The sequence below is a fragment of the Mauremys mutica genome, chromosome 1 (assembly GCF_020497125.1).
Source record: "Mauremys mutica isolate MM-2020 ecotype Southern chromosome 1, ASM2049712v1, whole genome shotgun sequence".
NCBI lineage: Eukaryota > Metazoa > Chordata > Testudines > Geoemydidae > Mauremys > Mauremys mutica.
Genome location: NC_059072.1, coordinates 52,532,912 through 52,551,002, shown reverse-complemented (window position 1 = coordinate 52,551,002; position 18,091 = coordinate 52,532,912). Strand labels below are relative to the sequence as shown.

At 43.6% G+C, this 18,091-nt stretch overlaps 1 protein-coding gene across 4 annotated transcripts in view; it reads right to left on the bottom strand.

Annotated features, from left to right (window-relative positions):
• Window positions 1-10,524: 10,524 nt before the first annotated feature.
• IMMP2L (inner mitochondrial membrane peptidase subunit 2) overlaps window positions 10,525-18,091 on the bottom strand; it is an 861,474-nt gene continuing 853,907 nt past the window's right edge. For all 4 annotated transcript variants that reach the window (XM_044992961.1, XM_044992979.1, XM_044992971.1 and 1 more), the window contains exon 6: window positions 10,525-11,226. In XM_044992961.1, the coding sequence (XP_044848896.1) occupies window positions 11,107-11,226 (120 nt within the window). In that variant the 3' untranslated portion in view covers window positions 10,525-11,106. The remainder of the gene's footprint in view (window positions 11,227-18,091) is intronic.

Here is an 18,091-nt window from a genome sequence, read left to right as displayed (position 1 = left end):
AGCCGAGGCGGCCCAGCAGACCCAGTGGAGGGAGAACATGTTGCAGTACCAGCGCTCACACAGCAAACAGGAGGACAGGTGGCGGCAGGAAGACCAGCAGGTGACTCAAACGCTGCTTGGACTAATGAGGGAGCAAACGGTCACGCTCCGGCGCCTTGTGGATGTTCTGCAGGACCGGAGGCAGGAGGACAGAACCCCACCGCAGTCTATCTCTAACCGCCCTCCCCCGCCACAAAGTCCCATACCCCCCTCACCCAAAGTACCAAGAAGGAGGGGCGGCAGGGGCCATGAAAACTGTCACTCCACCCCTGCAGAGTGCTCAAGTACAAGCAGGCTCTCATTCCCAATATTTTGATAAGTCCTTTCCTTCCCGCCTCATCCAAGCCCCCATCCCAGTTTCATCCCCTAACTGTCTAGTTGATAATAAAAAATACTTTTCTGTTAATTACTGTTTCCATCATGTTCTTTTAGAGGAGACTGTGTTTGAAGGGGGTCATTTCTCGAGTTTAGAAGCGGTCTTTACATCACTACACACCCTACCCACCACAGTCAGCGTCCCAGTTTCAACCCTTTACCGCGAAATCAGTAATAAAGAAAACGGTGTTAATTAACAAAGTTCCATGTATTTTATTTTTAAACGTGTGTTGGAAGGGGGGGAACAAACTTAATAGTCACAGGTTACCCTGCTAACTGAGGAACCTAGCTTTCAAAGCCTCCCGGATGCACAGTGCTTCCCGCTGGGCTCTTCTAATCGCACGGCTGTCTGGCTGGGCGTAATCAGCAGCCAGGCTATTTGCCTCAACCTCCCATCCCGCCATAAAGGTCTCCCCCTTGCTCTCACAGAGATTGTGGAGCACACAGCAAGCTGCAATAACAATGGGGATATTGGTTTCGCTGAGATCTGAGCGAGTCAGTAAGCTTCTCCATCTCCCCTTGAGACTCCAAAAGCACACTCCACCACCATTCTGCACTTGCTCAGCCGGTAGTTGAAGAGTTCTTTGTCACTGTCCAGGGCGCCTGTATAGGGCTTCATGAGCCAGGGCATTAGTGGGTAGGCTGGGTCCCCGAGGATCACTATAGGCATCTCCACATCCCCAACAGTTATTTTAGGTCTGGGAAGAAAATACCTTCCTGCAGGCATCTAAACAGACCAGAGTTCCTGAAAATACGCGCGTCATGAACCTTGCCCGGCCATCCGACATTGATGTTGGTAAACGTTGACGTTGATGTTGGTGGATCCCCTATGGTCCACCAGTTCTTGCAGCACCATTGAAAAGTAGCCCTTTCGGTTAATATACTGGCTGGCCTGGTGGTCCGGTCCCAGGATAGGGATGTGAGTTCCATCTATAGCCCCACCGCAGTTTGGGAAACCCATCGCGGCGAAGCCATCTATGATGACCTGAACGTTTCCCAGGGTCACTACATTTGAGAGCAGTAGCTCGACGATTGCGTTGGCTACTTGCATCACAGCAACCCCCACGGTAGATTTGCCCACGCCAAAGTGGTTCGCTACTGACCGGTAGCTGTCGGGCGTTGCAAGTTTCCAGAGGGCTATGGCCACTCGCTTCTGCACACTCAGGGCTGCTCGCATCCGGGTGTCCTTGCGCTTCAGGGCAGGGGACAGCAACTCACACAGTTCAAGGAAAGTTCCCTTACGCATCCTAAAGTTTCGCAGCCACTGTGATTCATCCCAGACCTGCAGCACTATGCGGTCCCACCAGTTCGTGCTTGTTTCCCGGGCCCAGAATCGCCGTTCCACAGCATGAACATGACCCATTGCCACCATGATGTCCACGGTGCAGGGGTCCCATGTTTTGTGAGAGGTCTGTGCCACTCTCAGACTTCATGTCCTCACCGCGCTGCCGTAGCCTCCTTGCCCGATTTCTCAGCATCTGACTGTAAAAAAGGTGGACGATAAGGTGCGAGGAGTTGACAACGGCCATAACTGCAGCGATGATCGCAGCGGGCTCCATGCTTACAGTGCTGTGGCGTCCGCGCTGTCACTCACCAGAAAAGTGCGCGAACTGCTTGCCCGCCGGCGCTTTCAGGGAGGGAGGGCGGGAGTGACGGTTGAATGATGACAGTTACCCAAAACCACCCTCGACACAATTTTTCCCCCAGCAGGCATTGGAGGGCTCGACCCAGAATTCCAATGGGCAGCGGGGACTGCAGGAACTGTGGGATAGCTGCCCATAGCGCACCGCTTCCAATGTCGATGCTTGCCCCGTTAGTGTGGACTCACAAAGTCGAATTACTGTCCTTAGTGTGGATACACACGTTCGACTTTGTAATATCGGTTCCACAAATTCGATTTAAGTAGAATCGAACTACTCTGGTAGTGTAGACATATCCTTAGAGTAGGAAAGGAAGTCATACTTGGCCAAGATGGCCTGATAGCTAGCAATGTGGAACTGCAGGCCTGCAGATAAATAGACTTTGTGTCCTAGAAAATCCAGCTTCTTCGCAGCCCAATCAGGAAGTGTGGATCGGAAATGTTGCTGGTGGGCACGCTCAGTCGCCACATTTACCACAAGGGTGTTAGGCAGCGGGTGGGTAAATACCCTTGGATGGCATGAAATAGCAGCGTTCTACCTGCTTTGGGGTAGCGGTGCAGGAGGCCGGGGTGTGCCAGACAGTCTAAGCCAGCTGTAATATGGCTTTGTGACTCGGCAGTGTGATACAGGAGGGTCCCAGGGGTTGCAGAATTTCCAAGAATTGGTTCTGGGGGCCCTGGATGTCCTCCAAAGGAGATTGAGAGCTGCACCCATGCAGCGAAGTAATCCCTGATGTCACACCCTGATGGCCCCCTCCCTCAGAGAGTCACCGGGGAAGGCAGATCAGCATTGTGGCGGCTAATGCTATTGCAAGCATCGCAAAGCATTTTGGGGAGGGTCAAAGGTGTGTGAGTGGGGAATGGAAGAGTCCTTTGCGGGAGTATGAGAGGCGGGAGGGGGGGAGAGAAAGAAAAAAGCAGAGAACGGGTTAACTCGGCACTTTAGCTAACTCCATGTGAAGACAAGACGCTGGCCCCAGCACAAGGTCATGGGCTCGATGAGAGCATCGGGGTCCCTTCCAGTTCTATGAGATAGGAAATCTACAGATGAAAAATCTACAGCTGCCCAGTTGTGAGAAGAGGAGAACTAAGTGGAGCAGAGCTGCAAAGATAGAAGCGAAAACAGAGTGAATGAGATGGTAACGATGAAGGCCAACAGAAGGGAAAACAAATTCTCCGGAGCCGGTGTGTTTTGGGCAGCCGAGAAGGCCACAGCACGCTGGTTTGGAATGGCACAAAGAGCACCAGAAGCAGAGGTTCCTGAGTGGAATTCCCCCGCCATCCCCACCTGCCCCAAGGAGCCCAGGACTTAAAACCCTCCTGAGAGCTGGAGCAACTCGGAGATTACAGCAGATTCCTCGGATAACCTGGGCCCAGGACGGCACTCCCATCCACCCTTCCCCCATCTTCTTCTTACACCCAGGTCTGGCCAGCTTTGGGTAGTGTGTGTGTGAGTATGAAAGTGGTTTAGGGCTTGGGGCTCTAATGCTTTCTTTCTTCCCCTGAGTGACGTGGGAGCATTCCTGGCACTCTCTACTGTTATGTTATTATTTTTATCAATAAAGATTTAAAACCTAGACACTTGATGCATTTTGTAATCTCCTTCCCAAACGATCCTGTGGCATCAGCCTGATCAACTGATGCTCCAGGCAGACGGATAACAAAAATGTCACACTGGTACTGGGCATGGTAGTTGGATGGGGAAAGGGTGGGGCTATAGGTGCATCATCCGATGATGAGGAAGTGCCAGTGGCGCCTGGGGGTTCCACTGGTGCTGACGGAATAGGGGCATCCTGCGGCTCCTCATAGATGGAAGGAGGAGTGGCATGGGTCGGAGATGGCCAGTGATATGGGCATGGTTGTACTCCATGGTCATGGTAGTGGCTCCAAGCAGGCCAGTATGACCAGGTGTAGGGATCACTGGGCATCAGCAGCACCTGCAGGTAGCAGAACCATGGGGTGACTGATGGGTAGGGACAATGCAGAAGGTCCAAGCTGTAGGATTGGGCAGGCGGGAAGGCTGGTCTGGCTCAGAGGACCACTCTAAGTCCGAAGATGGGTCTGGCAGAGCAGGGGCCATCAGTGCCATCAGCAGAACAGGATGGTACAAGAGGAGAAGAGGTTCATCCATTTTGGGTACTAGCAGAGAAGGTCAGAGGGGATGCTGGAGGAGTAGGAGGGTCTCATCTGCCAGAGACAGAAGTTTTGAAACGGGCGGATGACTGGTGCATGGGGGAGAGCCAGTGTAAGATCAGATGTTGGCATAAAAGGGGACAAGCACCCTGGTATATGGGGGACAGGTCATGAAAGACTGGATGGTCCCAGCAGTGTCGATGGCGTCAGAGGAGAGGATGGCGGTCCGGGCCCCGGCGCTGAGGATGGCATCTGTGGAGTGGCTTGTGCTCCATATAAGACTTCTTTGCAGCAGGGTCTTCTGTGTGGATGCATGACTTCTCACCCTACTTGGCAGGGCTCAAGGAGACAATGCTGCATTGGGAAGTGCTCCCAATGGGGCTCCACCCTTATGCCCGTGGCTGTGCTCCCTATAGATGCATGACCAGGCTTTGACGGATGTGCCGGTACTGTTGGTACTACATGGGAAAGGCCCAGGGAGACACTCACTGATGGTGACACGTACAACTCTGGCAGAGCTGGTGGTGCTGGAGTTTACTGTACACGTGGGTGCATAGCCTCCTCCATTACATACTTGAGGAGGCGACGTTCTCGGGCTGCTGGAATTCTGGATGGGAACAATCGGCAGATGGATCAACAGGTGATGATGTGGGCTTTGCCTAGGCAGTAAAGACAATGGTGGTGTTCATCGCTCACAGAGAAGGCGCACGCACATGAAGCACAGTTTTAAAAACTGGCCTGTTGGGGCATAGTTCAGGGAAATGCCCCACAGAGGGGAAAGTCCAAGGACATATACAAATGGACAACTAAATACAACTAAGAACTAAAACTATATACAGTGATATCAAAGAGAAGTTCTTTTCGCAAGCTAAGCGCACCGAAGGTTCCAACTCTGGCCATGTGGCAGTAAGAAGGAACTGGAGCAGTGTCAACCTGCACGGCCTCGAATGCGCCACACGGGTGATGCATGATGCACATGTGGGTCAACAGTCACTACTATGAATATTGCTGGCTCTGGTGCATGAGCACCCACTTTTGGAATCCACATAAGCACCATCACTAGATGAAGAAATAGCTGCTTTTAAAAAAAAACAAAAAAAAAAACAAAAAAAAACCACACTTTTTTAAAGTCCAGGTTTTGAGCTGTTAAAAATTAGTAAAGCAGCCCACAAAATATTATGAAGTCCAGCAAAAAACAAATTTGGACAGAAAAATCGCTTGCTTACTGGCAATATTCGCCATGCAAATCTATGCTTTACTATCTTACAAGGTGACTCTTGAGTGACAGTGATGCTGATTTACCTTGTAAGATAGTATATTTGCAAGCAAAACAAAATATAAAAACCTTCATTGTCTAACTGGTAAGGCTAAGCACCACTGCTCCAGGTAACACAACTTTTTTTTTAATTAAAAAAATTGACACTCACCAGGAAAGGTTAGATTTAAAAATTTGACACCACATTTACTACAGAACCAGTTTCTCCTCTCTTGGTTTTCACTCAACTGCTAGAACAGGGCCTCATCCTCCCTGATTGAACTAACCTCATTATCTCTAGCTTGCTTCTTGCTTGCATATATAAACCTGCCCCTGGAAATTTCCACTACTTACATCCGAAGAAGTGGGTATTCACCCACGAAAGCTCATGCTGCAAAACGTCTGTTAGTCTATAAGGTGCCACAGGATTCTTTGCTGCTTCTACAGAACCAGACTAACACGGCTACCCCTCTGACACATTTACTACAACATTCAGTAACACATGAACAAAGGCTGCAAATTCCTGTATGTATGGCAATCTCAACTCTGCCCAACACCATCTAGCCTCTTTTCTTACCTTGAAACTCAAGCCTTAAAGCACTTAAAGGTTTCGACCCAGCCTTCTTAGAGATGGTTGGATGAGACTCCATATAGCGGAGTGGGCAAACGTTTTGGCCCAAGGGCCACATCTGGTTGGGGAAATTGCATGCAGTGCCATGAATGTAGGGCTGGGGCTAGGGGCTAAGGGTGCAGGAGGGAGTGTGGGGTGTGATGTAGAGGAAGGGGCTCAGGGCAAGTGGTTGGGGTGAAGGAGGGGTATGGGGTTCTGCAGGGGGCTTAGGGCAGGGGGCTGGGGTACAGGAGGGGTGCAGGGTGCAGCAGGGTGCTGGGGTGTGGGAGGGGGTGCAGTGTGCAGGAAGTGGCTCGGGGCAAGGGGTTGGGCTGCAGGATGGGGCTCAGGGCAGGGGGCTGGGGTGCAGGAGGGGGTGCGGCAGGGGGCTCAAGGCAAAGGGTTAGAGGGCTCAGGGCAGGGGATTGGGGTGTGGGGTGCAGGAGAGGTTTGGGGTGCAGTCTCCAGCTGGCACCACATCCCTGAGGCCTCTGGGAGGGAGGGGGGCAGAGGGCTCCCCTGAAGCTCCCATTGGCTGTGGTTCCCCATTCCCAGCCAATGAAAACTGTGGGCTGCAGTGCCTGCAGTGAGGGCAGCGTGCAGAGCCCTCTAACCCCCGCCCCACCCCCAAGGGCCACAGGCACATGGTGCCGGCCACTTCCGGGAGCAGCGCAGGGCCAGGGCAGGCAGGGAGGGTGGCAATCCTGTGGGCCAGATCCAAAGCCCTGATGGGCTGGATATGGCCCGCAGGTTGTAGTTAACCGCTACCATATAGTATAAGTTTGGTTATTTCTGGATGAAGGACTTTTCCTAAGTTCTTTACTCTGAGACCAACTGCATTACATTTTTAAACAGTGGTATAGTGTCATAGACTTTAAAGTCAGAAGGGACCATTGTGAGCATCTAGTCTGACCTCCTGCACTTTACTGGCCACCCACTCACTCCTGTAATAGACTCTGACCCTCTGGCTGAGTTACTGAAATCCTCAAATCATGGTTTAAAGACATCAAGTTACAGCAAATCCACCATTTAGTTTAAACCTGCAAGTGACCCGTGCTGCAGAGGAAGGTGAAACCCCCCCAAGGTGTGTGCCAATAGAAACCATACCACTGAAAAGCATCATCTCATTCCTTCAGCAAACTGGCATAAGGGGCTTGAGCAATCTGCGAAAGTTACCTGCCCAGCGGGCTGACTAGTCTTGCAATTAAGACCGTGGTCTGAAATCCAGGAAACCTTTGCTTAATACCTAGCTCTGTCATAGACATTCTCTGTGACCTTGTGCAAGTAATTTAATAGGCCACACAAGGTGGAACACTGGCTAGTGACACGATGGATTAGTAATTTGTCTGTGTCTGAAATATTTGTTAAATATGCCAAACAGTACCATTGATACACTAGGTAAGGAGACAGATAGGGTTATAGCATAGGATCAAGGGGCTTGTACCAGCAGTCTAGCCAATCAAGGGCTAGATTCTGACTCCATGCACTTACAGTACAGTATGTGACCTCTGTGAGTTATTCCTTCTGTAATTTGTTTCTGAAAAACACAAAGCGCAAGAATGCTTTTTGCACACAGCTTACACTCTTTATGAATTTTTCTGGGGGAAAAATGTGAAAAAAAAACTTGTGAAAGAAAACTCAAAGACAAATATTCAGCACGACAGTAACTGATTTTCCTGTTTAGTGCTAGCAAAGTTTGTATGTAGGTGCAGTGGTCTCTGCTGCCTGATAGGTGAGTGGTATTCCATCAGTAGTGTTAATGCTTCAGGAACCAGATAGCAGTGGAGTAAACCATTATTTATTAAAGTTGCTGTGTTGCTACTGGGCCCTATGTTGCCTCTTCTAGTGCTGCACTGACCTCTTACCACTGTGTGAATTCTTCCTGTAGCAAGCACAGGCTTCACCTCCGAACACATGGCGCTTTGTAAAATGCTATTCTAAACTGTGTTGCTACATTTTTAGGTATGTTACAGGAAGACTGACTGTAAGAGGGAGCTTGCTCTGTCTTCTCTGACAGTTCAGGTCTCTCTGTTGGAGGGAAATCCTGAAAGACTAATTAAGAGCACCAATACAATTCATTGCACCTGCTCTCCAGTTTCTTTATTGCTTCCTTTCAGTGTATTGATGCATTGTGGCTGTATATAATTTCATTCTGTCAGCCTCAGATGTTGCTTCTCATGTTTGCCAGTAGTACCAATGCCTGGATAGCTTGGCTGGTATACCCTGTCTTTCACTGTGGCTGAAATCCAGAACTCAGCACCAGGCCAGAGTAGCAATGCTGCATAATAGGGAGGTGCACAGTGGAGAAGGAATGTGTGGTTGAAGTAACCTATTCAGGGCACTTATGTGGCTCCCTACATAGAAAGAAACTAAGCTCTACGTAAGTATTTTTCTTCTACTGTTGTAATATTATGAGTATTGCCCCAATAATTGAGGGCCTGGTCCTAATCTCACTGAAGTCAATGGCAAAACTCTTATGGACTTTATGGTGGCTTGACTGGGCCCATAGGGACAACCCCAGCCAGCCCCCTCCTCTGTGTAGTGGAACCAGTGCAAGTCTGGTGTACGAGAGAAGGCTGAGGCATGGCCAGGGTGAAGGAACCTACCATGTTTTGTGTCTGTGCTGTTGCGGCTGCTGCTGAGTGTGATTTTGTTGAACCTTCACATTCAGTGATGTGAATTTAGTGATTTTAAGTGGCCTTAGCTGCAGTTTTGTGTCATGCTGTGAATGATCTCTGGTCATTACTTGCATAGGGGAATATGTTACCTACATTTATCTGGTGCCGAGATATAGCAAAGCATTTTTCTCTTGCAAGAACTAGTTTTGCAGACTTAGCAAGATCAATATACTGAAGACCAAATATTTTCAGCTTTCATTTGAATGTGAATGTTTCTTGTGTTGGTCCAAGAAGATGGACCCAAATCCACAGCTGGGTCCATGCTTGCTGGGTCTTATACATGTGATGAGTCCCACTGAAGTGAATGCAACCCCACACAGGTGCAAGTGTCTGCCGGCCCAAACTCAGTTGTATAAATTGGGGATTAAGTTAACTAAATACCAGGAGGTTTTGAAGCATATCACATCTGAGTCTATGGGACAGAATTTACTTTACCCTTTGCTCAATCCCCTAAAATCTCTCCCATCTCCATTCTCTGCCTTTCTCCCACTCTCTCCTACTCTTTTCTATACAAAGAATAGGCTTGCAAGGAACCTTATCAAATTTTCTTGTTGCTGTGCAACTGACTTGAATTGCAATATTATAATTAAGATAATCATGGAGCTTTTCATGAAAAGGACTTTAGTACTGTTGACAGCTGCCTGGCATTGCTGAAGAATGGATGTCAGTGAACCAAAAGGGCAAAGGGGACTCTGCCAGCCTGTCAACATATGTGAGAGCTGCTGCCCAGCTGATACCAAGAGGCGAATAAGGATGAGGGACTGAACTAGAGGATCAGAAAGAATGACAGACCTAGACCGACACCAGAGATGGCATTGGTGCAATATGTTCTAGTTTTATTTTTGTTTGCCCCCTCCTCCGTCTTTTTCTTTAATGTATGTTTGTATGTCCTTGTCTCCCAAATTAATTATAGCTGTGGCAAATTTTTTGAATCCGTTCTAGTTTTCTTGATTAATTTGTGAAAGAACTACACATCAATGTTTTCAGTCTTCTTAAACAAATCTGAATAATCGAAGACTGACTGTAATTAACAAGCAAGCAAACCACATTGGTTTTAATAAAGAGGGGGTCACACACTGGGGAGAGGCTTTGGTGGAAGGAAGGGGAGCCTGGTCCAGGTTTATGATGTTCAAGGATACCAAAGTGCTGGGAGCCATAATAAGTAGATGGGGTAGCTAGGTAGATTTAGCAGTGGCAGGAGTTACTGAGCAACCTATATAGAATAGAACAGCTAGCTTCAGTCTTCTCAGAAATTCAGCTTAGCACTGAAATCAAACACTGGCCTAGATTCACCTTGTTTTGGAGTCCGATGAGAAAGGTTGCATAACTCTAGCGCAGAGGTGCCAGCTGTTGAATCCTTCTGAATATTATCCCCTCTGAAGTAAAATTCAGTACATATGAAATGAAGTTGGTTCATACCGATCTGTGACTGAAAATGTGTTACTCATCAATGGAAATCAGTCAAGGCCCCTTCATTGATAATGTGGCCTCTGGAAACTTTCTTGTGCATTAGTAGAGGAATGTGTTTATAATATTAAAGGAGCTTTTCACATATTTCCAAATAAATGTGGCAATCGCTGTTAAAACTGAGTGATTGTACTTAAGAAACCAATAGAGTGTATTTTGTGTAGATGCTGTGGTGTAACGTGTATTATATTTTGTTTGGAACTCTGTCTCAACACATGGATATAAAAGGAATATTTATATTAAACATTAATAAAAATAAATTAAAAATATTATGTTTTCAATTTAATAATAAAAACAACAAGCTTCATTAAATGAAAAAGAAAATAAGTGGATTAAAGATGCATTTTTATTCTTTTCTGCACATATTGTACAATTAGCTTTTCATATACAGAAATGCTGCTTTTTCAATTTTAACAATTATAGTGCAATTCAAAATGTTATATTATGAGTAAATGCTTCTACATATTCAGACTTAACTGAAATGATGAAGTACTGGATTGACTTCACATTTTTAACAAAATATTAATTTTCAAGGATCTGTCAAGCTGTTAAAGAAACAAATCAAAAGCAAAAGATTAAAACGTTTTATAGACTGTTACAATAATGTCTTATCAACAGGAGCACTAGAACAGACAATGGCTCATATATTTTACTGTTTCTAGAAAATTGAACCTTGGAATACTCCACAATCAGAGAATAATTACTCCAAGACAAAATAATGCACCATGTGATGTTACAGATTAAAGAAAAAAATTAGATTTAAAGTGACACCTTAACATAAGGGAATTTCTGCTGCAGCAGTATCTGTTATAGTACAATTGGCGTTCTTATTTGTTCTGTTACACCATCTACCCCTCTTGATGGTTAATCCTACTATCAATATTTCATTTCTCCATCATGCGCATGTAGGTCATTCTTGATCACTGTGAAGAGGTGTACGTTCTGGAGGCAGCATAGGTTGTAACTTCTGCCAGCGCCTGGGAGGCCACAGGATATGGGTAGCACGAGCATGTAAAAGCCCAAGAGAAACCTGCACCAACAACAGACATGAATAAAATGTAACAAGATTATATTTTGAAAAAATATATAGTGAATGATTTTATAAGAGAAATAAGGGCATACAAAGTAAGGAATTTAGAACTGTATTGACTTGTGCTACAGACATAATGGAAGAGAAAAGTAAATGCTATTTGCAAAATACCTAAAAAGACTTATTTTAAGTTCTAATGATTTTGCAGACGCTGCAGTTCAACAGAGTTTTCCCACATTATGTTTAACAGTCATTCACTCGGTCATTTTTATTTTATGTCTGCAAACAAGAAGAGAAGCCATTATTATTGTTCTACTTAGAAAATACCAAAAATTATAAACAACACTACATTTGGACACCAAATATGGGAATTTTGGTTGACTATGTGCTGACTTAATGGCTAAAATGAAAAATGTTGGCACCTAACTTAACCCATGTTTGATAATTAGACACGCTCTGTATCCTTTAAGTTCTGAGTCTTGACAGTTACTCACAAATTTTAGTTCTCTTATAATGCAAAAGCAGTTTTCCCAGATAAGATTCATATTTAATCAGAATACACTTTGGGTACCTCCTAGCCTCTTTACTATTAACCCACTACAACTACAGACACGTAGCTTCAATTCTATCCTCACTTCTCACCACAAAAATAATTCTTTGAATAAGTAGGTAGTTCCACATTTTATGCAAATAGGCACCAAACAGACCCCTATGAATATCTTCAGCTAATTTTCCTGATTTAATTTCATAGGATTAGATGTATATGCACCAATCTCTCTCTTCTACATAATCAAATCACTGAAGTTGAAGTGGCCGATATCTAATTCCATATTTTGTAGCTTGATTAAGCAGGTGCTGAATTACTTGAATATAATTTGGTTAGTTAACAATCCACAGTATCTAACAGAATCAAAGGCAGATCACTGAAATGATTGTGCAATATCTTATTTCACTTGCTGATTGCCTTGGAACACTGCAGTTTTCCTTTTACATTAAGGGGGAGGCCAACTAAGTCCAAGCTTCTGGGTGAGTGTTGTTTGGAAGCTGCTTTTCGACAGACTTACTACATTTTGATTTCAGTATTGCTGTTGTTTTGGATAGCTGGTTGGGTGTTTTGAGCATACAGAATATTCTCTGTTTTAATTATCCCACTAACTGGAGTTCAGATGCCATGGGAGCACACTATCATCACAGGGATTTGTACTCTTAGTTAATTGCATTATATTATACCTACTACAGCGCTGGCTACAAATAATAAAATGGATGCAATCACCAGTGCAGCATATAAAAAGCAAAAATGTACTACTGATGTGGAGGACTAAGTTCTCTTCTCACATCTATCCTGTATTCTCTCAGCGCATGGTCACCTGTTGATTTCAATTGGATTTCTGCATATACAGTGAGAACATAAATAATGGAGTCAAAATATATTTGAATCTGACTGTGAACACTCTGCTTCTGGCTGCGTGTCCCCTAGTGTTCAGGCAAGGGGGAGCCCTGCCTTAGTTTCTCCTCAGCCAGGTACAGACAAGTTCAAACAGAGCTTCTGTGTATTAAAGAGCACCGCCTTCTGAGGGGCTCGTTTATTGACAACTGAAATTTATATAAACATAAGCAAGGACTTACTCTGGTACTTATCCCAGCATCAGTACAACTCTCTTTGGAGAGCAAACTTCTGGTTCCTTCCTTCAGAACCGCTCTTCCCTTCCCCTGGAAAGTCTCTAGCTCCTTCTCTCAGGATATTCCTACTCCCTTCACTGGGGGAACAGTCTCTCTCTCTGGATCCTTCCCAGTTTCTCCCTTTAAGTTATTCCTGTTCTCTCCTGGGGTTGCATTCCCCTTGTAAACCCTTTCTTCTCACAGCACCTTCCTCCTGAGCACACTCACTGACTGAGCTCAGGCAGCCTGTTTTCTAGGGTGCAGATGCTCCTCTACTAATTGAACATTAAACACCTACCTAGGGCAACCAATTACTCGCAGATGGTTTTTAGAAGGATGCCATGGGTAAGCTAGGCCCTGACTCTCCTTAAAGGGCCAATTGCCCCATGACACTGACAGAATGTCATGCTTGAAAATTATTTCTACTGACCATCCTCTGACTTGTTTCAAGAAACAAAACCTCTTCCTAATAAAGCTGATTTACAGAGGAACACGACTAGTGGTATCCTGTGTTAAATAGGCATTTCTGGAAAAGTGCTGGATTGGATGACTAAATTCAGCTCCTACTCCTCACTTTGCTGGTCCTGCTTCCACCCCTCACTCAAGATCTCATGCCTCCATTTTACTTCTACTGTAAATGCTCCCCCCTGACTTCATTTGCCATCTTCTGCTCCTTTACTCCCTCAATCCCTGGAGGCTGCCACTGGGTCTTTAATGGCAGAGACTAGGTTGAGACCCTGATTTCTGCACCAAAACATGAGGTGGGTGAGAAAGAACAGCACCAGGAAACACAGCTTAACTGAGACACTCAAATGAGGAACCAAGAGGAAACCATCCCTTTTTTACCTCTGACTCTTAGGACCCTATTATAATTATACTAAAGATTCCAATAGACTGTAAGGGGAATCTTAGATTGTCCACTTTCTGTCAGAAGGTAGCAAACCACAAGCACAAAATCTAAAGCATAACACGAATTCCTCAGCATTAGTTTAACACATTGTTCCCTTATTGAGCTGTATTTGAAGAAGAAAAGTCTAATGAGAACGTTCTTCTTCATGAGAAACACTAATTAAAAAGACTAAACTTCTTACAGGCTTAAAAGTGATAAAACAAGATCAGTCAGAGTTAGTCTTTTTAATTTGTTTTGTCTTTTAGTCTTGTTAATATGTATTTAAACTGTGTGAAGCCTACAGAATGCCATTGGCAGAGAAGAACTCTAAACTCTGTAAAAACAAAACTGGAAAGAAATAATACTAATGCCACAGGTTATATATCAACTCTTAGAAAACAACATTGTAAAAGCATATGCCAACCTATGACTCTGACATGTCTCTCTTGCTTTAACCCCTCAATTTGAGTTAAAATCTATCTATATGCTACAGGCATTCCAAGTGCTTCAAAACAATGATAAACAAAGCACAAAGAGTAAACTTCACCCAAGCTTGGAACAAATAAAACAATAAGATCAATAAAAGTTGTTGTTTCTAATTAGAGTTTCTTTCCCCTGAAGTAATATATTCTCATTAAACATTTTTTTTCTGCAAATAAGTTTAATAAAGGAGTAATATGCAGGTCCAACTCTATGGAATTCTTGCTATATTTTAGATGTCCTGCTTGCAGTTTGATACCTTGTGACAGACAGTGGACAATTCTGGATCTTTTTTGTTCTTTTAGATTTGTCTAACTATTTGGGGGTCCTATTCAGGCTAAACGTTGTTGGCTGAATCCTGGACCCCACAAACGTCACTGCAAAAGTGGCCTTAAAACAGCCCTAAAAGGGCAAAGAAAATTTCCCCCAATATGGAGAAATCCTGGGCTGGTGTAAAGTTGGCATATCTGGGCCCCTTTCTGCAATAGCATCTTGGGGGCATTTGGGCCACAGAGGAGGTGTTTCAGAGTGGGGCCAGAGTGTTGTTATGCATTTTGCTGGCCTCCAGCCAGCAGGAAGGTCCATAAAAAACTATTCTAGCCTTCATAAATTAATTTTATCCAATGTTGTTGTAGTTGTGTTGGTCCCATTAGAGAGACAGGTGGGTGAGGTAATATCTTTTATTGGACCTTTTATTTAACATACTCAAAACCATCTTCACCGAGCAAGGACACTCCACTAGAGAAGTAGATTGCATCATAGAACAGGCCACCCAAATGCCCTGAACCTGACTCAATATAGAAATAAAATCCCCTCCAACTGCATACCCCTAGCTGACCCCTACCTCCTCACACTGCAACCCACATGGGGTATCATCAAACAACTACAACCCCTATATGTATGCCACATGAAGTGGACACTAATATGCAAAGAGACAAAAACACGAAAAATTTCAGCCCCAAAGGTGAATGCTTTGGAAAGTTATGGAGCAACTGAAAACAGGATCTTAGAATGGAAACACTTCAGCAACTAGCTAGTGTTCCAGGTATAATACTAACTAAAATGTATTGTGCAGGATAGCTATGTGTCAAATTAGATTGTTTGTCTTTAAGAAAGACTATTACACTGGGTTTTGATATTAGATTGTAGGGGTAAAACTGTCTCAGAGTATTTTCTCAGTAAATTAGCCTCTTAAAAAATCCATAGTTTAATAGAAAGTAAACTGCTATTACATTTCATTTTTTGTACATTGCTGAACTTTGAATCAACCTCTCCCAAGTACAGCAGCAGGAGAAAAACTCAATACAAATAAAATCCTGTGGATTAAAATAGTATCCCAGAAAAACCACTTCTTCCAGCTGAAGTACCTGAGGTAATGAACAAGAGTAGAAGAAGCAAATGTTGATCTTCTTTCATGCATGTAAGAAACACACTAAGGTGAGAAAAAAGGAATTATTTTATTTAAAAAGCACACAGCACCTCAGATTGCTCAACTTAAATGATCCTGCTGGCTGTTACTACTGCAAGAAGGTACCTTGTTTATCAAAATAAAAATGCAGTAAGCTTGTTTCAACTATAAGAAGAAAGGCAATATACTGACAACTTCACTCATTCTCCCCAGCCTTACCCCACTCCTACAAGTCAAACCTAATGGAGCCATCAACTGATGAAGAAAAGCATGCAGGACACTAATTTTGTTACAGATTGAACCTCCCTAGTCCAGCACTCTCGGGTCCAGTAACATCCGTGGTCAAGCATGATTTTATGTTTTTTTGCTTTCTCTACTTATTTCCTTGTGCCAATACAGTAAAATTGTGGAACAACATTAAGACTTTGTTATGAAGATAGCTGGTAAGCCTTGGCTAGGCAGCGTTGCAAGTGTTGTTCCGTTTATTCATCTCGGTGACATAAAAGTAAAAAGAGGCTCACTCGCTACATACTGACCTCCCATGGTTCATCAGTTCTCTGGTTCGGTACCGGTCAGGTCCCGAGGGTGCCGGACTAGAGAGGTTCAACCTGTACTAAGTGATTTGTAAGTATTATAGCTGGAGCACTAGCTCCAACACAGATAAAGCATAACATAAGTGTTTCCATTCAAAGGCCGTGCTGTAGACTCAAACAAGGATTCATCAGGAGTTCCCAATATTCTAATGGGATCATTTTAATTTCAAACAAACAAACAGATAGCTCACTGGTTTGAGCACTGGCCTGTAAATCCACGGTTGTGAGTTCAATCCTTCAGGGGGCCATTTAGGGATCTGGGCAAAACAGTACTTGGTCCTGCTTGTGAAGGCAGGGGATTGGACTTGATGACCTTTTGGGGTCCCTTCCAGTTCTAAGAGATAGGTGTATATCTCCATAAACAAAACACACATACAGGAATAGTGTAGTCACAATAATTATTATATACATTTCAGACAGGTATTCTGTGACAAAATATAAAGAGTATACATTCTGAGAACCAGTTTTAACATTTTGAATATGCATAGAGATGGATAGATACACACAAAATGCTGCATATGTACTGTATGAGAGTGTGTGTGTGTGTGCATGCATCATCTATATCTATATCCATATAAGAGAGCTCAAAATCTAAATGCTAAGACCAATTCTCAGAATGAATAAAATTCACAGTATGGCACAGACTAGGTATTTGAAATTTGTAGAACAATTGCACCTACCCCATTCCAATGTGTCTTTGCAAATTAAGATGTTCATATCAGAATAGGTGGGCACTCACTGAATTCTTAATAAGGTTCATATTCTTGACTGAATCAAAATAGGGTAGTGAATTAAGTAACAAATAAGTGAGCTGTGTTCTCTTAGTCAATCAGAGCTGAATGGCTAGATTAGGCCTGAGTTATAAAAGGGGCAAAACAAAGAATTTTTTAGTTACCAAATTATAAATTTCACACATAGATGAAGCTATTACAGAGGAGAGAGAGAGCTTGGTTAACCTTCTATCATCACTTACATTCATAACAGTATCAAAGTACTGTGGATTTAAGGAAATTAAGCAATATGCAGGATTTTTTTCCCACTTTCATAGCGAAAGGAGCTAAGAATGCCAATGACTGACTTAGATACATTAACAAGAAGGCCTGGTACATATATTCCTCTGACTGAATGCACTGAATTCTTGGACTTGTCAAGGATATGTTATTGAGAGGACAGCAATAACTAGTGATGTTCTTTTTCAATTTCTTCCTCTGTCTTTTCAAAAGTCCTTTTTTTAAACTGAGGTTAATTTACAATAGTCTTTACTATTTACTGTTAGTCTTTTATCTCCAATAAGTATAACTTTATTAGAAATTATTTGTGAGATTCTTCCTTGCTTATGATTAACAGAACTATTATTCTAGATAGGCCTACAGAAAGATTTATAAACCATTCTACTATTTATTTTAAAGATTTTTAGCCCAAAGAGTTGCAAAAATTAAGACAGAATTTGCTTTAGTGCACAGCATGATATGCTTGCTTGCTGCATATACCAAAAAAATTATCATTTAATAGTTTAATATTTCACTGACTGATGCATCAAAACTAAGCCTAAATAGGGCTGTCACTATGTCATGTTACTCAACAGAAGAACTGAACTTATTAATAGTCTTCATGAAACAGCCCAGATTAAAAAGCACTAGTATATATGCATTTCAATAATGTAAAGAACTGGTAATTTAAGTGGTGGGAAATTGTCATTACAACACATTTATTATCTTCAAATAGAATGTAGCAGATATATCCCAAGTCTGTATATATTAATAATTCAGAAATACATACAAATTTTGAAACTTCTGTATGAATTCCAGTCAAACATACTTTGCACCAGTACCTTCT